The sequence below is a fragment of the Cricetulus griseus genome, chromosome 4, assembly GCF_003668045.3.
Source record: "Cricetulus griseus strain 17A/GY chromosome 4, alternate assembly CriGri-PICRH-1.0, whole genome shotgun sequence".
In the NCBI taxonomy this organism is placed as follows: Eukaryota; Metazoa; Chordata; class Mammalia; order Rodentia; family Cricetidae; genus Cricetulus; species Cricetulus griseus.
In genome coordinates, this window is record NC_048597.1 from 135,281,497 (window position 1) to 135,301,962 (window position 20,466).

General features: G+C 42.1%; 1 protein-coding gene and 1 long non-coding RNA gene across 7 annotated transcripts in view; one reads left to right on the plus strand and one right to left on the minus strand.

The window, feature by feature from the left end:
* Kiaa0895 (KIAA0895 ortholog) overlaps positions 1 to 17,551 on the plus strand; it is a 57,776-nt gene extending 40,225 nt beyond the window's left edge. For 5 of the 6 annotated variants that reach the window (XM_027411674.2, XM_027411672.2, XM_027411673.2 and 2 more), the window contains 5 exons: positions 7,488 to 7,631; positions 9,005 to 9,137; positions 9,639 to 9,944; positions 14,990 to 15,087; positions 16,909 to 17,551. In XM_027411674.2, coding sequence (XP_027267475.1) covers positions 7,488 to 7,631; positions 9,005 to 9,137; positions 9,639 to 9,944; positions 14,990 to 15,087; positions 16,909 to 17,067 — 840 coding nt within the window. In that variant the 3' untranslated portion in view covers positions 17,068 to 17,551. The remainder of the gene's footprint in view (positions 1 to 7,487; positions 7,632 to 9,004; positions 9,138 to 9,638; positions 9,945 to 14,989; positions 15,088 to 16,908) is intronic. The other variant, XM_027411675.2, reaches the window with a different exon arrangement.
* Positions 17,552 to 18,005: 454 nt separating this feature from the next.
* LOC118238673 lies at positions 18,006 to 19,345 on the minus strand. Its single transcript, XR_004769570.1, has 2 exons — positions 18,833 to 19,345; positions 18,006 to 18,173 (listed from the first exon to the last, which is right to left on the minus strand). It is a non-coding gene; the product is annotated as an uncharacterized LOC118238673 (long non-coding RNA).
* Between the last annotated feature and the right edge of the window lie 1,121 nt (positions 19,346 to 20,466).

A 20,466-nucleotide genomic window follows, 5' to 3' on the forward strand; every position in this document is an offset into this window, starting at 1 on the left:
TATCCCCTTTTCCTGATAGGTTAAAAATTTAGTGAAGTCCTTTATAAACAATGGACTCAATTTTTAGTGACCCACAGGTCAACTTCAGCCTACATACATGTTTGTATGTTTGTTGCCAGCATAGTGGTTTTTATTTTTTATTTTTATTTTTTGCAGATTTTTTTATTTGAATTAGAAACAAGATTGTTTTACATGACAATCCCAGTTCCCTTCTCCCTCCCGTCCTCCACCCCCAAATAAAACTCTGCCTATCACACATCCTTTCTGCTCCCCCTGGATAACCATAGGGTGTTATCAGAGTCTATCGTATCCTTTGGGATAGGGCCTATGCCCACTCTGTGTGTCTTGGCTCAGGGAGTATCCCTCTATGTGGAATAGGCTCCCAAAGTCCACACCTATACTTGGGATAAGTATTGAACTGCATAGTAGTTTTTAAACATTAAAATGTAAAATGCTCTTACGTTGTCTGTCCCAAGTATCTTATGCGGTACTTTACACAAAGGTTACTGCTTACATTGAAGACTGTGTGGTGTGGCCACTCCTCTGGGCAATGTCATGTAAGTTTATTGTTACATCCCCTCAGATTTGCCTGCATTCACAAGTCTTTATTTTTCTAATTTGTAGTCAAGAAGTAGTAGCATAACTCATTTAGGTTTGAAATGTTGCTTTTCATTCTAAGAATATAAGAGAGAGAGAGAGAAAGAGAGAAAAAGAGAGAGAGAGGAGAGAATTAGTTTGTGTACTACTGCTTAGTACACGTTATATTAATTTCTAAGATTCACTTTTCACAGTTGTCACAATAATGATCTACAAGATTATTTTAACTTTGTGTAATCTGTTGTCTAAACTCATCTGAGCATGAAATTTTTAAATATAGCATTATGCAGATCACTTTCTCTCAGGAAATAGTTTAGACAGCATTGATGTAAAGACAAAGACTTGATGGCTGGGGAGATTGCTCAGTAAAGTGCTTGGCACTAACGCGTGAGCATCTGAGTTTGATCCTCAAACTCATTTAAAAACTCCACTCATATCTCTGCAGCTTGCTGGCCACCAAACTAGAGAAATGTGTGATTTCAACAGCCAACATATAAAAACCATGGTGGATATCTCCTGAGGAATGACACATAATCTACACACACACACACACACACACACACACACACACACACACACACACACACACACGATTAGCCTTATGCAGTTGTGCATACCAGTCACCCTAGCACTGAGGAGGCCCAGGCAGGAAGATCTCCAGTATGAATCATCCAGGGCTGCTGTTCTAATTCTGTTGCTATAATAAAACACACAGATCAAAAGCAACTTAAGGGAGGAAAATGTTTCTTTGGCTTGTGGTTCAGTCCATCACTAAAGGAAGTTGGGGCTGCTATTCCATGAAGCATTACTTTGATCAGGGAACTCGGTTACAGCTAAGGGAATGTGGCAGAAATCAAGGGAAAATGCTGCCTGATGGCTCACTCATGGGCTGAGCCATACTTATCTAGAAATACATACATACATACATACATACATACATACATACATACATACATATCATGTATATATATCTGCCCAGGGAATGGTACCCCAACAGTGAGCTAGGCCCTTCCACATCAGCTAACAAGACATTCCCCCATAGAATTGTCCAAGGACCATCTAATCTCGGCAGTTTCTCTCTCATATGGCTCTAGGCTGTGTCAAGTTGGGAATCATAGCTAACTAGGACAGCCCAGGGCTGTAGTTAAGTACTAGATCTCTTGCCTAGAGTTCATGAGGCCCCAGGTTCCTTACCTAATACAGCCAGAATTTTTTTAATCAAAAAAATCTCATTCTACATGTGGGTGTTTTGCCTGCATGTATGTCTGTATCATGAGTGTGCTTGGGAGTCCTCAGTGACCATAAACTGGAGTTACAGACAGTTGTGAATTGCCATGTAAGTGCTGGGAATCAAACCAGGGTCCTCTGCAAGAGCAGCCAATGTTCTTCACTTCTAAGTCATCTCTCCATCCTCTTGCCATAGTTTTTTTAAAGGCTGGGTTTAAGGATCCAATGCCTATAATCGTAGCACTTTGGAGGTGGGGACAGGACAATCGGAAGTTCAAGGTAATCCTTGGCTACATAGCTCAAGGCCAGCCTGGGCTATGTGAGACCCTAACTGAACCCCCCCCCCAAAAAAAACCTATCTGGTTAGTCACACTTGGACTATGCTGGTAGCCCCAGCACTTGAGAGGCTAAGGTAAAATGATCTCTTAAATCTGGGAGTCTGAGAAGTTATTCTGGATTAAGGAGAAAATACTTAGATTTTTGTAGATTTCTGAAAAAGAAGCATTGAAGTTGGATATTAGCAAGGTAGGAAAGACATTGCCTCTAATAAAAAGACTAGAAGTTATGACAAATTCAATACCGTCTAGTGCTGTGTGAAATAAATAACAACCTGTGTTCACTTCCCCATCTCCATTTTGTCCTTCCAGCAATTCTGTAAGGTAAGTAGGACAAGATTTGGCATCTCAGTGTTGCTAGTGAAGAGACAAGCCTGGGAAAGAGAAACCTATCTGTCCTCTTCTCACAGGGTCACCTGTCTCTGTATCAGTGCCCGCAGTGTACATAGGCTTTCTCTGAAGGAAACTGCACTTGAGAGGGAGATTGTTTTGCTAGCATATGTGGCTGTGGAAGTGGCTGTGATAGATGATCAGATTTCCAGGTGACAGAATCATCAAGTAAACCCAAAGCACATCAGCTAAGAGACAATGAGGTTTCTCAGAAACTTTGTCATATCATAAAAGACAATGGTGGACATATTATAGAGAATATATTTTTATTTTATAGATGAATTACTCAAATAGTTTTAACCTTACAATGAACTTCAAGATACTAGCAGCTGCTATCACTCAGTGGTGAATAGAGGCTCTGGTTTCTTCTTATGTTCATCAGCTTTTGTTGTATTGTTCTGTTTTTGTTTTCTCCTGTAGTCGCCCAATGGATATGAAGTAGTATCTTGTTTTCTTTTCATTTTTCATGTTTTGGAATTCCTGCCTGCCTTCCATCAGTAAGAAATTTACTTACTTTTAAAAGAATCTAGGGGGCTAGAGTGATGGCTCAGAGATTGAGAGCACCAACTGCTCTTCCAGAGGTCCTGAGTTCAATTCTCAGCCACCACATGGTGACTCACAACCATCTATAACTCCAGTTCCAAGGTGATGTGCCCTCCTCTGATCTCCTTGGGCACCAGGTATGCACATTAGTACTTGAGAATCTAGGGCCTGGAGAGATGGCTTAACAGTTAAGAGCACTGTATCCTCTTCAGTTCCCAGCATCTACATGGCAGCTCACAACCATCTGTAACTCCAGTTCCAGAGGGTCTGATGCCTTCCTCTGGCCTCTGCAGGCACAGGCACATATGTGATGCACAGACATACATGGAGGCAAAACACATTAAAAAATAATAAATTTTTTAAAACTAAAAAATAAAATAAAGTATAAATGCTATCTGGAAAAATATGATAGGTTTATTTCTAATTATCAAGTTGGGCTGCATGTGAACCTTGTTGACTGGTACATTTTGACTTGTATCAATACTCTGCATCCCACATCCATGTTAAGGACTTGAACACCTAGGAAAATAGAGCCTGGTATAATACACACACCTGCAATCCCAGCTTGGGAGAAAAGACAGGAGGGCTAGGTGTTTGAGTCCAGTCTCAGAAATCCTGTCTCCAAAAAAGGAAAGAAAACAGAAAAACCTGGCTTTATTCTTCTATTCAGTCATACACTTTATCTTTTGACTCTGGGGGCAGGGATTCTAACATTCAGAAGTATTGATGACAGGAAAAAGAAAAACCATTATTTTTGAGAATATAATGTTTTTCATTCTAGTAGATATGAAATGCTGTTCCCACATCAGATGCATAAGATGGAATGTTTTCTTTTTAAAGGCATGGCCTTGTGTAACCCACACTGGCCTCAAAGTAACAGAGGATGACCTTGAAGTTCTGGCCCTGCCTCCCACTTCCCCAGAGATGGGATTGCAGACCTTAGCTTTGTTCCTATTTAATGCAGTACTACATCAGACCCAAGACTCCATGGATACCAGTCAAAGCTCTACCAACCAACATGTATCTGCAGCACCAATATTTGATGTTAAATATTCAAACAAGCTTTTTTTTTTAATAACAGTGTAACCCCCCATATAGTATTTGCTGCTATGGTGGTGTCAGACAAGGCAAGATAAGGTAGAGGAAGTAGTGTTCTGTTGTATACCATTTAATAGAAAATTCACATCTCCTCATTGAATATGCACACACCAATATTTGTACCTATTCTTTGACAAGGACATCAAAAATATAAGGAACACCTGTGTAATACTCAGTTAAGTGCATTTTCCGAAATAAACATTCCTAGAAAAGCTAGTTTTTTTCTGAAATTAAGTACATTTAAATAAATAACCTAGCTGGGTGGTGGTGGCACACATCTTTAATCCCAGCATTTGGGAGGTGGAGGCAGGTGGATCTCTGAATTTGAGGCCAGCCAGGTCTATACAGTGAGTTCCAGGACAGGCTCCAAAGCCACAGAGAAACCCTGTCTCAAAAAACCAAAATAAAGCCTGGCATTGGTGGCGCACGCCTTTAATTCCAGCACTCGGAAGGCAGAGGTAGGCGGATCTATGTGAGTTCGAGACCAGCCTGGTCTATAAGAGCTAGTTCCAGGACAGCCTCCAAAGCCACAGAGAAACCCTGTCTCGAAAACCAAAAAAAAACCAAACAAACAAACAAACAAAATAAATAAATACATAAATAACAAATAAATAGATAAATAAATGAATAAATAAAAACCTAGTAGGAATAATAAAGGAAAATTTAAAATATGTAGAAAGAAAAATATTTGAAACGTATAAGCATAAATCACAATAAAAAATTTAAACTTCTTTTACGTCTGTCACTCCAATACAAAAGGTATAGTTACTCTCTTCTGCAGTTTTGGTGCAGGGTTTCTCTGTGTAGCTTGGGAGCCTATCCTGGCACTTGCTCTGTAGACCAGGCTGGCCTCGAACTCACAGAGATTCGCCTGCCTATTCTTCTGCAGTTTTTTGTTTTGTTTTGTTTTTGTTTTTTTCAGTTTTTTGAGACAGGGTTTCTCTGTAGCTTTGGAGGCTGTCTTGGAACTAGCTCTTGTAGACCAGTCTGGTCTCGAACTCACAGAGATCTGCCTGCCTCTGCCTCCCGAGTGCTGGGACTAAAGGCATGCACCACCAATGCGTGGCATCTTCTGCAGTTTTTAAAGCCCATTTTTCCACATTTGTTTGATAAGTAGATGATGGTAACCATTAGACTGGAGTATGTAAACTATCTGTTAATTTGGTTTTAATTATTGCTAATTTGTACTTTTAATTATCCTAGTTGTCACAAAATAATCAGCCTATGGGACTCCTGTGCTCTCCTCACAGCTCTGCATATTTCTTGCATTTTACTGTGTTTGAATCACCTGGGGGTCTTGTTTAAAAAGCAAGGTTTGAAAGCTGACATGCTGTCTCATAACTTTAATCATAGCACTCAGAAGGCAGAGGGAGGAGGCAGGTCTCTGTGAGTTCAAGGCCAACCTCGTCCACATAGCAAGCTCCAAGACAGCCAGGGATACATAGAGAGATCTTGTTTCAAACAAACAAAAAATTCGGGTTCTGGGGCCACGTGTGGTGGTGCACACCTTCAATCCCAGCACTTGGGAGGCATCTGTGAATAGAGGCCAGTCTTGTCTGCATACATAGAGTTCCAGTGAGACCCTGTCTCAAAAACGTCAACATCACCAAAAAACAAACAAGCCAAACCCAGGTTCTGATTTAATAGGCATAAAGATAAGCAGTGGACTTAAGGTCTACATTTAGGAACAGCCTGGCTACTCCAGTGCCGCTGCCCCTGGCCACACCAAATAGCAAGGCTTTCAGGAGTGTTTTTGGTAGCAAAAGCCAAAGGTAATTCTGTTAAGGTAATTCTGTGTTGTGATAACTTTATGATTCATTCCTAGTTCACTAGTGATGTAGTTATATGTTGAGGTTACACTTGAGATGTGACTTTTTTCCCTCTGTTGTGACAAGTGTATTGTTTATAATGCTGATAAAGAGTGGAACCATATCGGTGATGAAGTTCTAGTTGACATGTACTGACAACACAGGTGGACAGCATCTTCTCAGCTATGTAGTAGATTACCATTGTTACCCACGCACTCATTGAGGACGTGGAATCCACCTTAAGTGATTTGCTCACAGTGACACACCTAGACTGTGGGACACAGACTACCCTCACAGGGCATCTAATGATTCTGTAACTGTACCTTGATAAGTTCCTTACCAGTCCACAACAGCTCAGAAATTAGATTTCTTTTCATATGCTTTCTTAAAGCTTTATTTTATGTGTATTATGGTTTTTAAAAGACATATTTATTTTTATTTATGGATGTTTCCCCTGTTTGTATGGAACTGCATGCTCTTCATGCATAGATGCCCGCAGAGGATGTTAGATCCCCAGGGACTGGAGTTACAGGACCATTATGGGCTGCTGCATGAGTGCTGGGAGCCAAACACGGGAATTTCTTCATTTCTTCCCAAAAGATCTTTGCAGAACAGGTTTCTTCTGACTTATAGTTTTCTTTCGTCACCAGAATAAAAGGTTCCCCCCCCCCTTGGTTTTTTTGAGACAGGGTTTCCCTGTAGCTTTGGAGCCTAACCTGGAACTCACTCTGGAGACCAGGCTGACCTCAGACTCACAGAGATCTGCCTGCCTCTGCCTCCCGAGTGCTGGGATTAAAGGCACCTGGCTAAAAGGTAGCTTTTAGCACTTCAATACCTTTCATTCTTGTGGCCTGCAAGTGGTGCACAGACATACATGTAGGGAAAACACCCATAACATCAGAGTAAATATATAAATAGATGCATTTTAAGCAAATTTTATAGATTGTTACAGAGGACTGGTTGTTTTGTATGCTTTTAAACTTTTGAAGTTTTCTTTCTTTATCTAAAAGATACAATGTATTAACTGATTTGGAGACATACTGTATTTATACTGGAGTTATTCTAAACCATCCTATATATTGTCAAGGAGCCAGGATCCCCTTTGCCCAGCTTTTCCTGGCGGCAGGTGTTGGCATGATGTGTAGGACTTCAGCCACTGCCCTGGCTAGAGAGACAAAAAGACAGGAAAGAAGATCATTTCATTTCCTTTGCACCCCACCCTTTTTTCACCTTTTTAGTCAGCCTCACTGTGTAGCCCTGGGAGGATCTCACTATTCAGACCAGGAACGAAATGCTGTGCCAGCAAGAAGAACATTTGTAAATTAGTGAAAGTCACTGAAAACTGTTTAAGCTTGGAAAAATGTGAAGCTGGAGTTGCAGCTTAATGCAGTAATCAATAAATTTGAACAAGTCTTGACAAATGAGGTTAGCTACCTTCGTCTCAGAGTGGCATGAGCTAGTCACTTCCTCATCTCCCTTTCTTTTACAGTCCATCAAAATTATGGAGCTGACTTTACAGAAATATGGAAGTTATGAAAAATTTGAACAAGCTACTGGTGGTAGCTTGTTGACTAAAACTCGAATCTGGAGTCATGTTAGGAAGTACATGCTGAAGGAAGGCTGCCTCGGAGAGGTATGGGCTGTGGTGAACTTGGGGACCTGGCTGTGATGCTGGCACTTGCAGTCAGTGTCGTGTCGAATACATGCTTTTTTTTTTTCTGCAGGTTTTGTTTGACCAGTCCTATTTACCTCATTGAATTGGCCTTTTGCACCTTTCTTGTGTTCTTATTGTCATTGTTATATGTGTAGTTTATGATATTTTGTGAGTTACTCAGGGAGAATTATTGAGAGAATTTGCTGCACTGTTCTCTTATTGATAGACCAGTCTCATTCATAGTCTCAAAATCTTGGCACTGACAAGGAGCAGGTCCTCACACTCACACACATGAGCTGGTTCTTTCCAGTCCCTATGTGGGTTCTGGGGCTCGAACTTGAGTTGCCAGCTTGCAGGGCAAGCATCTCAGCCCACTGAGCCATCTTGTCACTCCCTCCCTTTTTAAAGTACTGAAACTTGAACTCAAGGTCTTGGGCAAGCACTCTACCTTGAAGCTATTCTCGCTTCTTACTTTTTGCTTGAGACAAGATCTCATTAAATTGCTCAGGGTGGCCTTGAATTCTGTCTGCAGCCATGGAGACCTTGTTCCTCTTGCCTTGGTTCCCCTAGTCCCCATTGTATCCATTTCTTCACTGTTACAGTTCAACTGTGTTTGAGAGCACAAGTTTTAGTTATGTCTTCCATAGCATAGCCACCTACTTTCCTTCCTTCCTTCCTTCCTTCCTTCCTTCCTTCCTTCCTTCCTTCCTTCTTTCTTTCTTTCTTTCTTTCTTTCTTTCTTTCTTTCTTTCTAAGACAGGATCTCTCTTTTTTTTAACTGCTAACTGTCCTGGAACTGGCTGTGTAGACCAGAGTGGGCTCAAACTCACAGAGATCCCCCTGCCTTGGCTTCCTAAGTGCTGGGATTAAAGACATGCATCACAACAACCATCCTCCTTCACTTTGTTTTCAATCCAATAAAGGTTCTTAAATTCTCAGAGGGTTAAAATGAGAAGGCTCAAATGTGACCAGATGTACATTTCATCAACTTAGTTTAATTCAGTTTAGTTAATGTATGGATCCATTATTTTTTTGTAAAAAGCTTTTTCCCTTTCCCATTTTATTGTGTGTGTGTGTGTGTGTGTGTGTGTGTGTGTGTGTGTGTGTGTGTGTGTGCGCTCACACGAGTGTGCTTGTGTATTATATAATTATAACTTTACATGTGTATGTATGTGGTAACATGCAAGTCACAGTGCATTTGGTGGTCAGGGGATAAGGGGACAACTTTTGGGTTTTGATTCTCCTTCTAACATGTTGGTTTTGAAGAGCTTGGGTTGTCAGCCTTTGTGTTGAGTGCCCTAACCCACTAGGTTGTCCTACCAGCCCTATATATGTGTTTTTTCTCTACCTAGATTGTAGTTCATCTCACTGAAGACCTGCTTTCCAGGGCATCCATGACCGTAGTCAATGGATGCCCAACTCTAACCATCAATATTTCTACTGCTCGAGAGCACTGGCTGGAGGGAATGCTGAGGCATGAGATAGGTAGGGACAGCCCTGTCCACTATCAAGAATTACCCCCTGAAGAAGTATTCTTTCATAGTGTATGTGTGTGTGTTTATTAGCAGAGAGAGAGAGAGAGAGAGAGAGAGAGAGAGAGAGAGAGAGTTTCTCAGTTCCCCATCTGAAATTGAGGGGATGAATGCTTAGGACGGAGACAAAGAAAAGAAAATGTTACCCTTCTCTACTGAAAGGTTGATGTTATTGCCTCTCAGCCTGGTAAGGCTTGCATATCATGGTGGGTGCATGTGGCCACCAAACGTGGCCAATAAAGCAGAGAAGGCAGAGGAAAAGGTCTCACAGTCCCTTCTCTACACTGTCACTAGGCCTTACACCTAGGTCATACCACCTCCCAGGAGCATCAAGTTGGGGATAAGCCTTTAGCATTTAGGACTTGGAGAGAGAATATTCCTAAATGTAGATGTTCTTTGGGGAAGGATCAAAACAATGCCATTTCCTATTATTCATACCTTTCTCTCTCTGTAGGCACGCATTACTTTCGGGCTGTTAACAACCTTCAGCAACCGTGGAACAGTTGGCCTGGCCGCAAAAAACATGAGCTAAAGCCAAACAACCCTACAGAGGAAGGGCTGGCCAGCATTCATAGTGTTCTGTTTAGAAAAGACCCCTTCCTGTGGAGGGCTGCCCTCCTCTACTACACAGTCTATCAAGCCAGCCAGATGTCCTTTTGTGAACTCTTCAAAGATATTGGCAAGTTTGTCCAGGACCCTAATACAAGATGGGATTATTGTGTAAGAGCCAAGAGAGGATGGACTGACACTTCCCAGCCAGGTAAGTGCCCCTCAGTCACAGGGTTTTGACTTTCTGGCTAGTTGTTAGCTGATGATTTCTCTGTAAACCAGAGGATAACAACTTTGAGGCCAGTCAGCTATATAGTGAGACTCTAACTTAAAAGGGGGCCAAAGTAAAAGGTGCTTGCTGCCAAACCTGATGACCTGAGTTTGATCCCTGAGACTCACATGGCAGAAGGAGAGGTGACTTTTGCAAGTTGCCTTCTGATCCCTCCTCTCTCTCTCTCTCTCTCTCTCTCTCTCTCTCTCTCTCTCTCTCTCTCTCTCTCTTTCTCTCTCTCTCACACACACACACTAAGTGTTAAAGTTTCTGTAACTTAAAAAAAATAGAATGAGCACACATACAACCTTCTTCTTGATCAATCAATCACCAACTAATCAGTTACTAATATTTTTTTGCCATTTCTTTCTCTTGTTTTCTAAGATTTATTTATTTATTTTTACTTATGTGTATGTATGTGTGTCTTCATGAGTTTATGTGTACCATATGTATGCCCAAGGGCATCAGAATCCATGGAAATTGAGTTACAGGCAGTTGTGAGCCACCTGATATAATGGAAACACAGCCCTGATCTTTTGTAAGAGCAGTGAGCATTCTTCTTCACCCCATCCCCCAAAACAATATCCATTAGAATCCACGTCCCATGTATTCTTTCCCTCAGCTTTCAGCAACGACTTCTAGTGGTTTTTTGTTTGTTTTTGTTTTTGTTTTTGTTTTTTACTTTAAGTCTCTGTAGATTTACCTATTTTGAATATGCCATATGAATAGAAATATATAATTTGCAATCCTTTGTGACTGGCTTCCTCCAATTAGCAGGACCTTTTTTTTTTTTTTCAGTTTTGTTTTTTCTTATTGAAACTGTCTCAATGTGTAGCTTTGGATGACCTGGAATTCACCGTGTAGATCACGGTGGTCTCGAACTCACAGAGACCTTCCTGCTTCTGCCTCTGTACTAGGATTAACGTCATGGGAAAGCACACCTGGATGGATGTTTTCAGATTCATGATGTGGCTAAAACAATTCTTTGTCAGGCAGTTGGCAGACAGTTCATCAGTTTCCATCTTTGGTCTCTCAGGAATAATGCTGCTGTGTTTATGTGCTCACGTGCAGCTGTGTTTTCATTCCACTCGACTCTATACGTGTCACTTTGTAGCTCAGCCTGGCTTGGAAGCCACCACTAGATGAGTCAAGGAACACAGTGACTCTGTTTAGCTTTGGAGGCATCCATCACCTGTGACTGCTGGCTTATTCCCCAGTTCTCAGTGCTCGTCTCCACATCTTTGCCAACATTTGTGATTTTCCCCTTTTAAGTCGGCAGTTATTACTGCATTCTGGTGGAAGTAAAAGGCATTTTATTGTAGTCTCCATTTGTATTGACCCTGGTGACCATGATGTTAAACATCTTCTAATTTACTTGGCTGATCTTTGTAATTCTTTAAGTGCCCTATCTGCTTGTTTTGTTTTGTTTGTTTTTTGCCAATTTTAAATTGGATTATTTGCCTTTTTAAAATTGAATCATGGGGACTGGAGAGATGGCTCAGAGGTTAAGAGCACTGACTGCTCTTCCAGAGGTCCTAAGTTCAATTCCCAGCAACCACATGGTGGCTCACAATCATCCGTAATGAGACCTGGTGCCCTCTTCTGGCCTGCAGGCATACATGCAGGCAGAACATTGTATACATAATAAATCAAATCTTTAAAAAAATAAATAAAATAAAATTGAATCATGAGAAATCTTTATGTGGCTACAAATCCATCAGATCCATGATTTACAGGTATTTTTGCCGTTCTGTGGAATATCTTTCCAGTTTCTTGATCATGTTGTCTTTGTTGTCAAAGCCACCCACCCATGCTGAGGATACAGAAGGCAAATGTTCATCATGCCTAGCCTTCTGTCTGAGGTTTTTTGATGGAGAGGGAGACAACTGTATAAGTTGGTGCATGTGCATGTGTGTGCACATACGTGTGAAGACCAGAGGTCAGCTTCCAGTATCCTTGTCAAAGTCAAAGATGTCACTACATCTTTGTAGTGTTGTGTTTATTTGGAGGAATTTTTATTAACTTTGTGTGTGTGTGTAATATGTTTGTGAATATGGGTGCACAGGGGCCATGGCATGCATGTGGAAATTACAGGACAACTTTTGAGAATCTGTTCTGTCCTCCCACCTTGTTGAGAAACATGTTTCTGCCATTTTACCTGCTCTAGCCTGGCTCTAAAGCTTCTCAGGAGGCTGCTATTACAGATGCTACCACTGCATCCAGCTTTTCCACATGGATTTCAGGGATGGGGCTCAGGTAGTCAGGCTTTCATGGTAAGCCTACTGTGAGCTCACTAAACTGCCTCAGGCCTTTTTCCCTCTGAGACAAAGCAGCCTTAGCTGGCCTAGAACTCCATCTGTAAACCTCATTGGTCTTGAACTCATACTTGCTGGGTTCAAGTCATGTGCCTCTGTGCCCTGCCACCATGCCCACTTTTTTTTTCTTTTTTTATTAAATTATTAATATTTTCACATATACTTTCCCTCTCCCTCTCCCTCCCCCCACCCCCATTCCTTCTCCCCCACCTCCAACCTACCCCCCACCCCATCCACCCGCCACTCCCCAGGCAGGGTAGGGCCCCCAACCAGGGTTCCACCAAGTCCACCAAATCTTCCTGTGCTGGGCCTAGGCCCCTCCCCATGTGTTCAGAGACAGAGCGAATCCCTTCAAGTGGGATGGGCTCTCGAAGTCCCTCCCACCCACCAGGGCAAAACGCCAGTCCACCTCCCTCTGGAGTCATTCATGATTTCTAGTTTCCTTGGGGTAGAGGATTATAGCACCATGCCCACTTTTAAAAATAATTGAGACAGGGTGTGGACTCAATATGTACCCAAGAATGCCTTAACGCCCAATTCCCTGACCTTACTTCCACACCTATGATTCCAAGCGACTGTGCTGCCTACCTAACTTTGTTTTCCACCTTATATTTTGACCTGGACTTAGGACTGTGGGTTCCACTGGATTGGTTAGCCAGTGAGCTCCAGAGACCCACCAGGCCTCACAGCACTGGGATTATATGAATGCACTGCTCACCAGCATTGTACATGGTGTGGGGATCACACAGGCTCATGTTTCCACAGCAGGCCCTTTCCTGACTAACCTAATCTCAATTGTAAATCTGTGTGTGTTGTGTGTGTGTGTGTGTGTGTGTGTGTGTGTGTGTGTGTGTGTCTGTCTGTCTGTCTCTTTCTCTGTGTGTGTGTCTCTTTGTGTGTGTGTCTCTGTGTGTGTGTCTGTGTATGCGTGTATGTCTGTGTATTTTTGTTGTTTGTTGTTTTTTTGTTTTGTTTTATGTTTTCCTGAGAGACAAGGATTTGGTAGTCCAGGGTGGCATGAGATTTGCTGTATACTTGTGATCCTCTACCTCTAGAATTAGAGATGTGCACCACTATACCAGGTTTGTGCAGGGCTGAGAATCCAAGCCAGGGCTCTTTGTATGCACTGTACCCACTGATGTTAGCTTTTTGTTTGTTTTTTTTAGACAAAGTCTCACAGTGTAACTCTGGCTGACTTGGAACTCCCTGTGTAGATCGATCTGGGCTTCCCACTTTTTAAGCCATTAAGCCATGGTTTTGCTGGATGTAGTATAGAGGCACATTCCTGTAACTTCACTCTTCAAGGGCTGAGATGGGAAGTGGATGTGCATTCAAAGCCTGCCTGGCTACACAGCAAGAGCCAGTCTCATTGATAGTCTTTTAGATGTAGGTTTTTAGATATGAGAGGCAAGCTCTTTACAGACTTAGGTATTTCCTGAGCCTGAAACCTAGTCTCAAAAAACAAAGCAAAACAAAAGCAACCCAAACCAACCAAAATAGTACCATATTATTTCATCCAGGATGATTGAAATCTCAAGATTCTTTTGCCTCAGCTTCCCAGTTAGCTGCAATCACAGGTGTGCTCCATAGTATCCAGGATCATAATTGTTATAAAGGAGTTAGGGCAGGGCTATTGCTATTTAGCACAGGACAAACAGAAAAAAATAGGACATTCAATACCCTACATCTCCATATTGCCCTGTTAAGACCTCTCACCCAATCTCTCCATCACGTCAAGCATTACACTAAGTCACTGGCTTTAAGTCCCGGGCTTCAAATTTGAGGAAGATGTCATTTTCATTAAGAAAAATCAGTAAAAGGAATTCTTGAGGTGAAAGTACTGGACTGTATACTATCCATACTATCTTGTTACTTTCCATTTCCAGTTTCCAAAAATTCCATGGCATGTTTTGTTATGAAGATAATTGAACAAAAATAAACATAGGCCAGGCATGGTGGCGCACACCTTTAATCCCAGCATAAGACAGAGGCAGGTGGATGTCTGTAAGTTCAAGGCTAGCCTGGTCTATACAATGAGTTCCAAGACAGCTAAAACTACCTAGTCAGTGAAACCCTGTCTCAGAAAATAAGACTAGAATGTTTTAAATACAGAGATGTTCCTACCATAAAAAGAATCGTTAGCATCTACTTTTGTGTTGCTTTAAACATTAAAAAGTAACACTGGGGCTGGAAAGATGGCTCAGCAATTAAATGTGTACTGATTGTGCAGAGGACCTGAGTCCAGTTCCCACTACCCACTCTGGGCAGCTCACAGCTTCAGCCCCAGGAGATCTAATGCCTCCGGCCTCCTCAGGTGCCCATATGGAGGTGTGGACGCTCTCTCTCTCTCTCTCTCTCTCTCTCTCTCTCTCTCTCTCTCTCTCTCTCTCTCACACACACACACACACACACACACACACACACACATTGAAAAAAAATATCCTTTTTAAGGGGGCTAGGGAGAGAGCATTGACTCCTCTTCCAGAGGTCCTGAGTTCAGTTCCCAGCAACTACAAGGTGGCTCACAACCATCTGTAATGAGGTCTGGTGTCCTCTTATGATATACAGGCATATGTGCAGGCAGTAAACTACATATTTATATGTAAATACATATAAAAAAGGAAAAATATCCTTTTAAAGAGAAAGTAAATATTCTTCTGGTTCCTCCAGGGTGTTTCAGTAAAGACCAAGTATACTTGGATGGAATCCTTCAAATCCTTCGATTCAGAGATTCCATAGACTTTCATCTGCTGACTGCCCTGGGCAAGGTGAGTAAACAATGGCTCAGCCTCCCCCAACAACTCCTGTGTAGACCAGGCTGGCCTGGAACTCATAGAGATCTGCCTGCATCTTCCTCCCAAGTGCTGGGATTGAAAGTGTGTGATGGTATTCCCTGCTTCATGTCTGTTTAATGACTCAATGAGTTTCTCTGTATTTGGGAGTGTGGGTAAGAGGTTGACTATAGACTACTGAAAAAAAATCTCACTTTTGCTATCAATCATTAACTGCTTATAAATCCTCATGAGCCCTCCCCTTCCATGTCAGATCATCACAGCTGTTGCGAACTCAGCTCAAAAGTCAGCACTCTACACGACTAGCTATTACATTCTTTCTGACCCTCTGTGATGCTCTGAGTCTGGGAGAGAGGGATGTAGATGGTTCATTTATGGCTGCTGATTCAAATGTCACGTCACTTAGTGCTTGACCCTTTGACCAGTTATGAGTCTCTGCATTAACTACTACCCACAGCAAAAAGAAGTTTCTCTGGCCAGAGCTGAGAGCAGCATTCATCTGTGGGCATGCACATGGTTATTTAGAAGGCGATTTGGTAGGAACACCACCTCATCTACCAAACAGCAGCCCCAGCTTTCCAACTAGGGTTATGACCTCAGCCACAGGCTGCTGGGCAGGTTTACAGTTCCTTTACACAAATTCTTTCCTATGGAGAGAGCCCCAATTCTGGCCAAGAAGCAGTTGGCTATCTCTGTAAGACTTGCCACTTCCACCACAGTGGGTACATCACAGAACCTACAATTGAGTTAGACTGTGGGTGACAATTCTACCCCAGCAGTCTGCAGATCACCTCTGGCTCAGGGAAAGTGAAAGCTCAGGGAGAGTGAAAGCAAGAGAATATAGCATCTCCAGCTTGATGGACAGAGTCAGGAAGCTGGTCTACGAGAGTGCTCCTTCTTCAGATTTCTTCATGCTAGCTGCATTTTGATTCCCTTATTTAGATTTTTTTAAAACAGAGTTTCTCTATGTAGACTAGGCTGGCCTCCAACTCTTAGAGATCTGAGTGCCTCTTCCTCCCAAGTGCTAGGACTAAAGGTGTGTACCATCTCTTAAATCAAGAGATTTATTTGAGTTTAGTCTCTCCTACCTGATAATGTAGCTCAGTGGTGGAATACTTGCTTAGCATGCTCAAGGCCAAAGGTTTGATCCTCAGTATCACTACCAACAAAAGGTAACGTCAGCCTGAACACATGGGAAGTTTGCCTGCCTGACTTTCATACAAACTGATTTATTTCCAGGATCAGAGTGTGAAGTCAAATATTGATTTTCTCTTCTCTTTTATGCTTAACAATGAGAGGGCAAAAATAATATTTAATGTACTAAAGTAACCAACTATTTTTGTATGTTTTTGTATTTTGCAGCTAGTAATTTGACAATCCATGCTTTTGTTTTTGTCTTCTTTGTTTTGATTCAGGATCTCGTCATATAGCCTAGGTTGACCTTAAACTCATAGAGATCCATCTATCTCTGCCTCCAAGTTCCCAAGTGCTAGGATTAAAGATGTGAGCCATGGGCTGGAGAGATGGCTCAAAGGTTAAAAGCATTGACTGCTCTTCCAAGGGTCCTGAGTTCAGTTTGCCAGCAACCACATGGTGGCTCACAACCATCTATAATGGTCTGATGCCCTCTTCTGGCATTCAGGAAGACATACAGGCAAAACACTGTATGCATAATAAGTAAATCTTAAAAAAAAAAAAAAAAGATGTGTGGGTCTCATATCCACATATTTAAGGTCCAAGAGAAAAATTCACTTCTAAAATATAACTTGTAGTTGTAAAAACAATTCTATTTTTCAGGTATCTTATGAAGATGTAGACCGTTTAAAAGAATTAGCAGTTACTGAAAACATGAGAGTCCCCCACTTCCTGCATGATCACAGCCGGTACATGGAGCACTTAGAGAAGATCATGGAGGTGAATGAGCTAACTGACGCAGAGCTGAAAGCCCTCATGTAAGCAGTGTCGACTTCTCCACGGCTGTTAGCAGCTCAGGCACCTTGCACCTGCACGATTAGAGAAGTGTGCTGGCTGAGCTCAGTTTTCTGAAGACCAGTCCTCAGTTTCCGTACCCAGCTGAAATTTTAGGTTATATGTAAACCTGAAACTATTTTCCTAAAATATTTCTGTAGACTGCAGGTGGAAGTCGCTTTTCTCTTCATCCAAATCTCACCAGAGACAAATGAAGATCACTGCTGATGAAGACTCCAGGATGAATTGTAACCTTGAGTACCCAGGCCAGCTCTGGCTTGGAGGTGGCCAGATTCTAAGCTGTACTGTATAAACTCCAGGTTTCTATTTTCTCTGCTAACCAGTGGTGATTGTTCTTCTTCAAAATTCTCATTTTGTAGCAGGCCAAAAGGCTAGCAATATCTAAGAGTTCTTATTTTCTTATGTGAACAAATGTTAAAAGGAGAATGAAAAGAAATTTGAAAACTTTTCATTAAGTTCTTTATTTTATACATTTTCATTTTACCTTTTCAGCTTATATAAACGAGAGAGAGAAGGGAAGGAGGAGATCGTGTTGCTAAGGATCAGACATGATTATAATCTGTCACTGATCTATACCCTAAGGATCGACATTTGTCTCTTTGTTACAAGTAAACCTAGGGTCTCCTCTAAATACGACACACAACTCTTGCGTTTGGCAGTAGAGCAAGGCCCTTGGGAGCTTGAAAAACCTACCTCTTCACCCCACACCATAATATTGGCATGTGTCTGTACATGTGTTTGCCAGGCAGAGAAGAACTTAGGAGACATGAAGCACCTGCTCCTGACCCCTCAGGCACGTCTTTCCTTGCAGCAGAGTGCTGGGCTTTGAGCCTTGTCTCTAGTTCTCTCACATATCTTAAACTCATCCAAGTGACTGTACAAGCAGTCTTATAAGAAAGAAGGGCTTTATTTATGTCCTGTGATCTACACCCAGATGCTTATACATTCAATGCCTGCCGGCAGTAACATGTCTGATCTTACCTCATGGTTAACATATAAAGGAGAATCTCAGCAGCCTTCATTTCTTGTTGTAGCACTGCAGTGTTTCTGGAGTGAGTCGGCCTTCTGTCTGTCTGGTTTGGAAAAGGAATTGCTTTCTTGCCTTACCGATTTGGTGCAAAGATAAAAGAACAAAATACAAAGCATTCTGAAGAGCAAAATGACCTTACGTGGTCAGCTAAAAGTGGTCTCAGAACTTCAGAGGGGTCTGAAAACCTGGGACTGTCACCGTGGAGAGGCCAGGAAGGTTTTTCAAGACAGGGCTTCTCTGTATAGCCCAGACTGTCCTGAAACTCACTCAATTGACCAGGCTGACCTGGTCCTAAAATAACATTTTTAATAAATAGAGAAATTTTGCAAGGTACTTAACTTGAATATACATGAATTATAATAGGCTGTTGATTAGGAGTCCATAAATTTCTCAGTTACAATTCACTTTTAAATTATTTTGTGTACATGCACTTGTGTGTATGCACTTGTGTGAAGGTCAGAGGACATCCTTGCATAGTCTGTTCTCTCCTTTCACTATTGGGATCAAACTCAGATCACCAGGTTTCCAGAGGCAAGTGATTTCACCCACAAAGCCATTTCATTGCCTTTGCCTGTTAATTCTAACACAAACACAGTCAAATGCAAATGTTGATGAAGTATTAAGCTTCAATGCCAGACGGACTCAAAGTAAATTTAATGTTAGGGAACTGGAAAGAAAGATGGCTTATCATAAGGCACTTACCATCATGAGGATCTGAATGTGATTCCTAAAACTTATGGGGCAGGAATCTGAAATCCAGTGGTTGGGAAGCAGAGATGGGGATCTCAGGCCTTGCGGGGGTCCAGTCTAGCTGAATTGGTGGGAGACCCTGTCTGAAAAAGTAGTTGGAAAGAGAGTGAGGAAGACCCACCTCCCCAAAAATGCACAAAGGTACACAGCACAGAGACATAATGTCAACAAACATGGATCCACAGTTTTTCTTTATGTGTACAGGATTCTTTGTATTTCAGTATTTTTGTGATTGGGTAGTTGTGGTGGGTCTGGAACTTGCTATATAGACCAAGGTTGTCTTGAATTCACGAGATCTTTGCCTCCCAAGTGCAGGCTGGGATTAACAACATGTCAAAAGTCAGCATTCCATGGCACTCTTCATCTTCCAGCTTTTTCCACCTCCTCATCTATGTTGTCCCTGAGCTGTGGTGGTGCTAGTGATGGTGGTACTGGTGGTGCTGGGTGCTGGTAGTGGTTGGTGGTGGTTGTTGTTGGTGGTTGGTGGTATGGTGATGTGGTGTTGGTTGTTGGTGGTTGTTGGTGGTAGTTGTTGTGGTGTGGTGGTTGTTGGTGGTGATGGTAATATAGATGTCCTGTCTGTGACTTGAGCATATATGAGACCCAAAAGCCCACCCCACAGGACACACTTCCTCTGACAAGGCTACAGCTATTCCAACAAATAGTGCCACACCCTATGAGATTATAGGGACCAATTACATTCAAACTACCACAGAGAGAGACACAGACAGAGAGAGAACAAGAGATGAGCATCAAGTAGGGATCAAGAAGAAAGCCTAGGTACCTTCACACACAAGGGGCAACATTTAGTCTTCCAACTGGAAAGCCTTGTTAGACCAGTTGTGATGCTGTATACCTATAATCTTAGTTAACACTCAGGAGACAGAGGCATGGATAAGGTAACTTGGGCTGCATAGCAAGCAATACCTTATCTAAAACAAATAAGCATCCATCTGCTTTGTTAGCCAGCCATGCTTTTTCTTCACTGTAATTCCAATAGCTAAAGGAGTGATGCCTTGGAAGCTGATGCCAGGATGTGAAAAGCCAGTGGCTGCCAGCTCGCTGTGGAAGAATTACTGTGGAAGGTTGTGGAGCTATCCTGATATAATACATGTTAAAGCTTGGAGTGTTTTGGGTGGGAAGGGATTGGCAGTTTGGGGTGTTTTTGTTTGTTGGGACAGAATGTCATGTAGGTCATGTTGGCCCTGAATTTGTTGTGTGGCCAAGGATGGCCTTGAATTTTTGCCAGTCTCCTAAGTGCACCAGCAAGCCTGAGTCTAAAGGAGAGATCTGAACAGCAGCAAGTATAGTGTCTAAGGATGTTAAATACCTCGCTTGTGTCAGCTGGACACTTGGCTCCAACTCCTGTCATTTGAAAGCACTCTGTGATAGAATATTCACTAGTTGATAGTTATATATCTCCAAGAAAACAAAGTAGCTTAGATCCCACAGGGGAAAAGACCCTGCTGAGTGCAGGAACGCAGCAACAATAGTGAATCTATTTGAGTGCTTTGGTCACTTACTCCACACAAACAAGCAAGTACTTAGCATGTCAAGGCCCTGGCCTCAGTTTCCACTGCAAGATG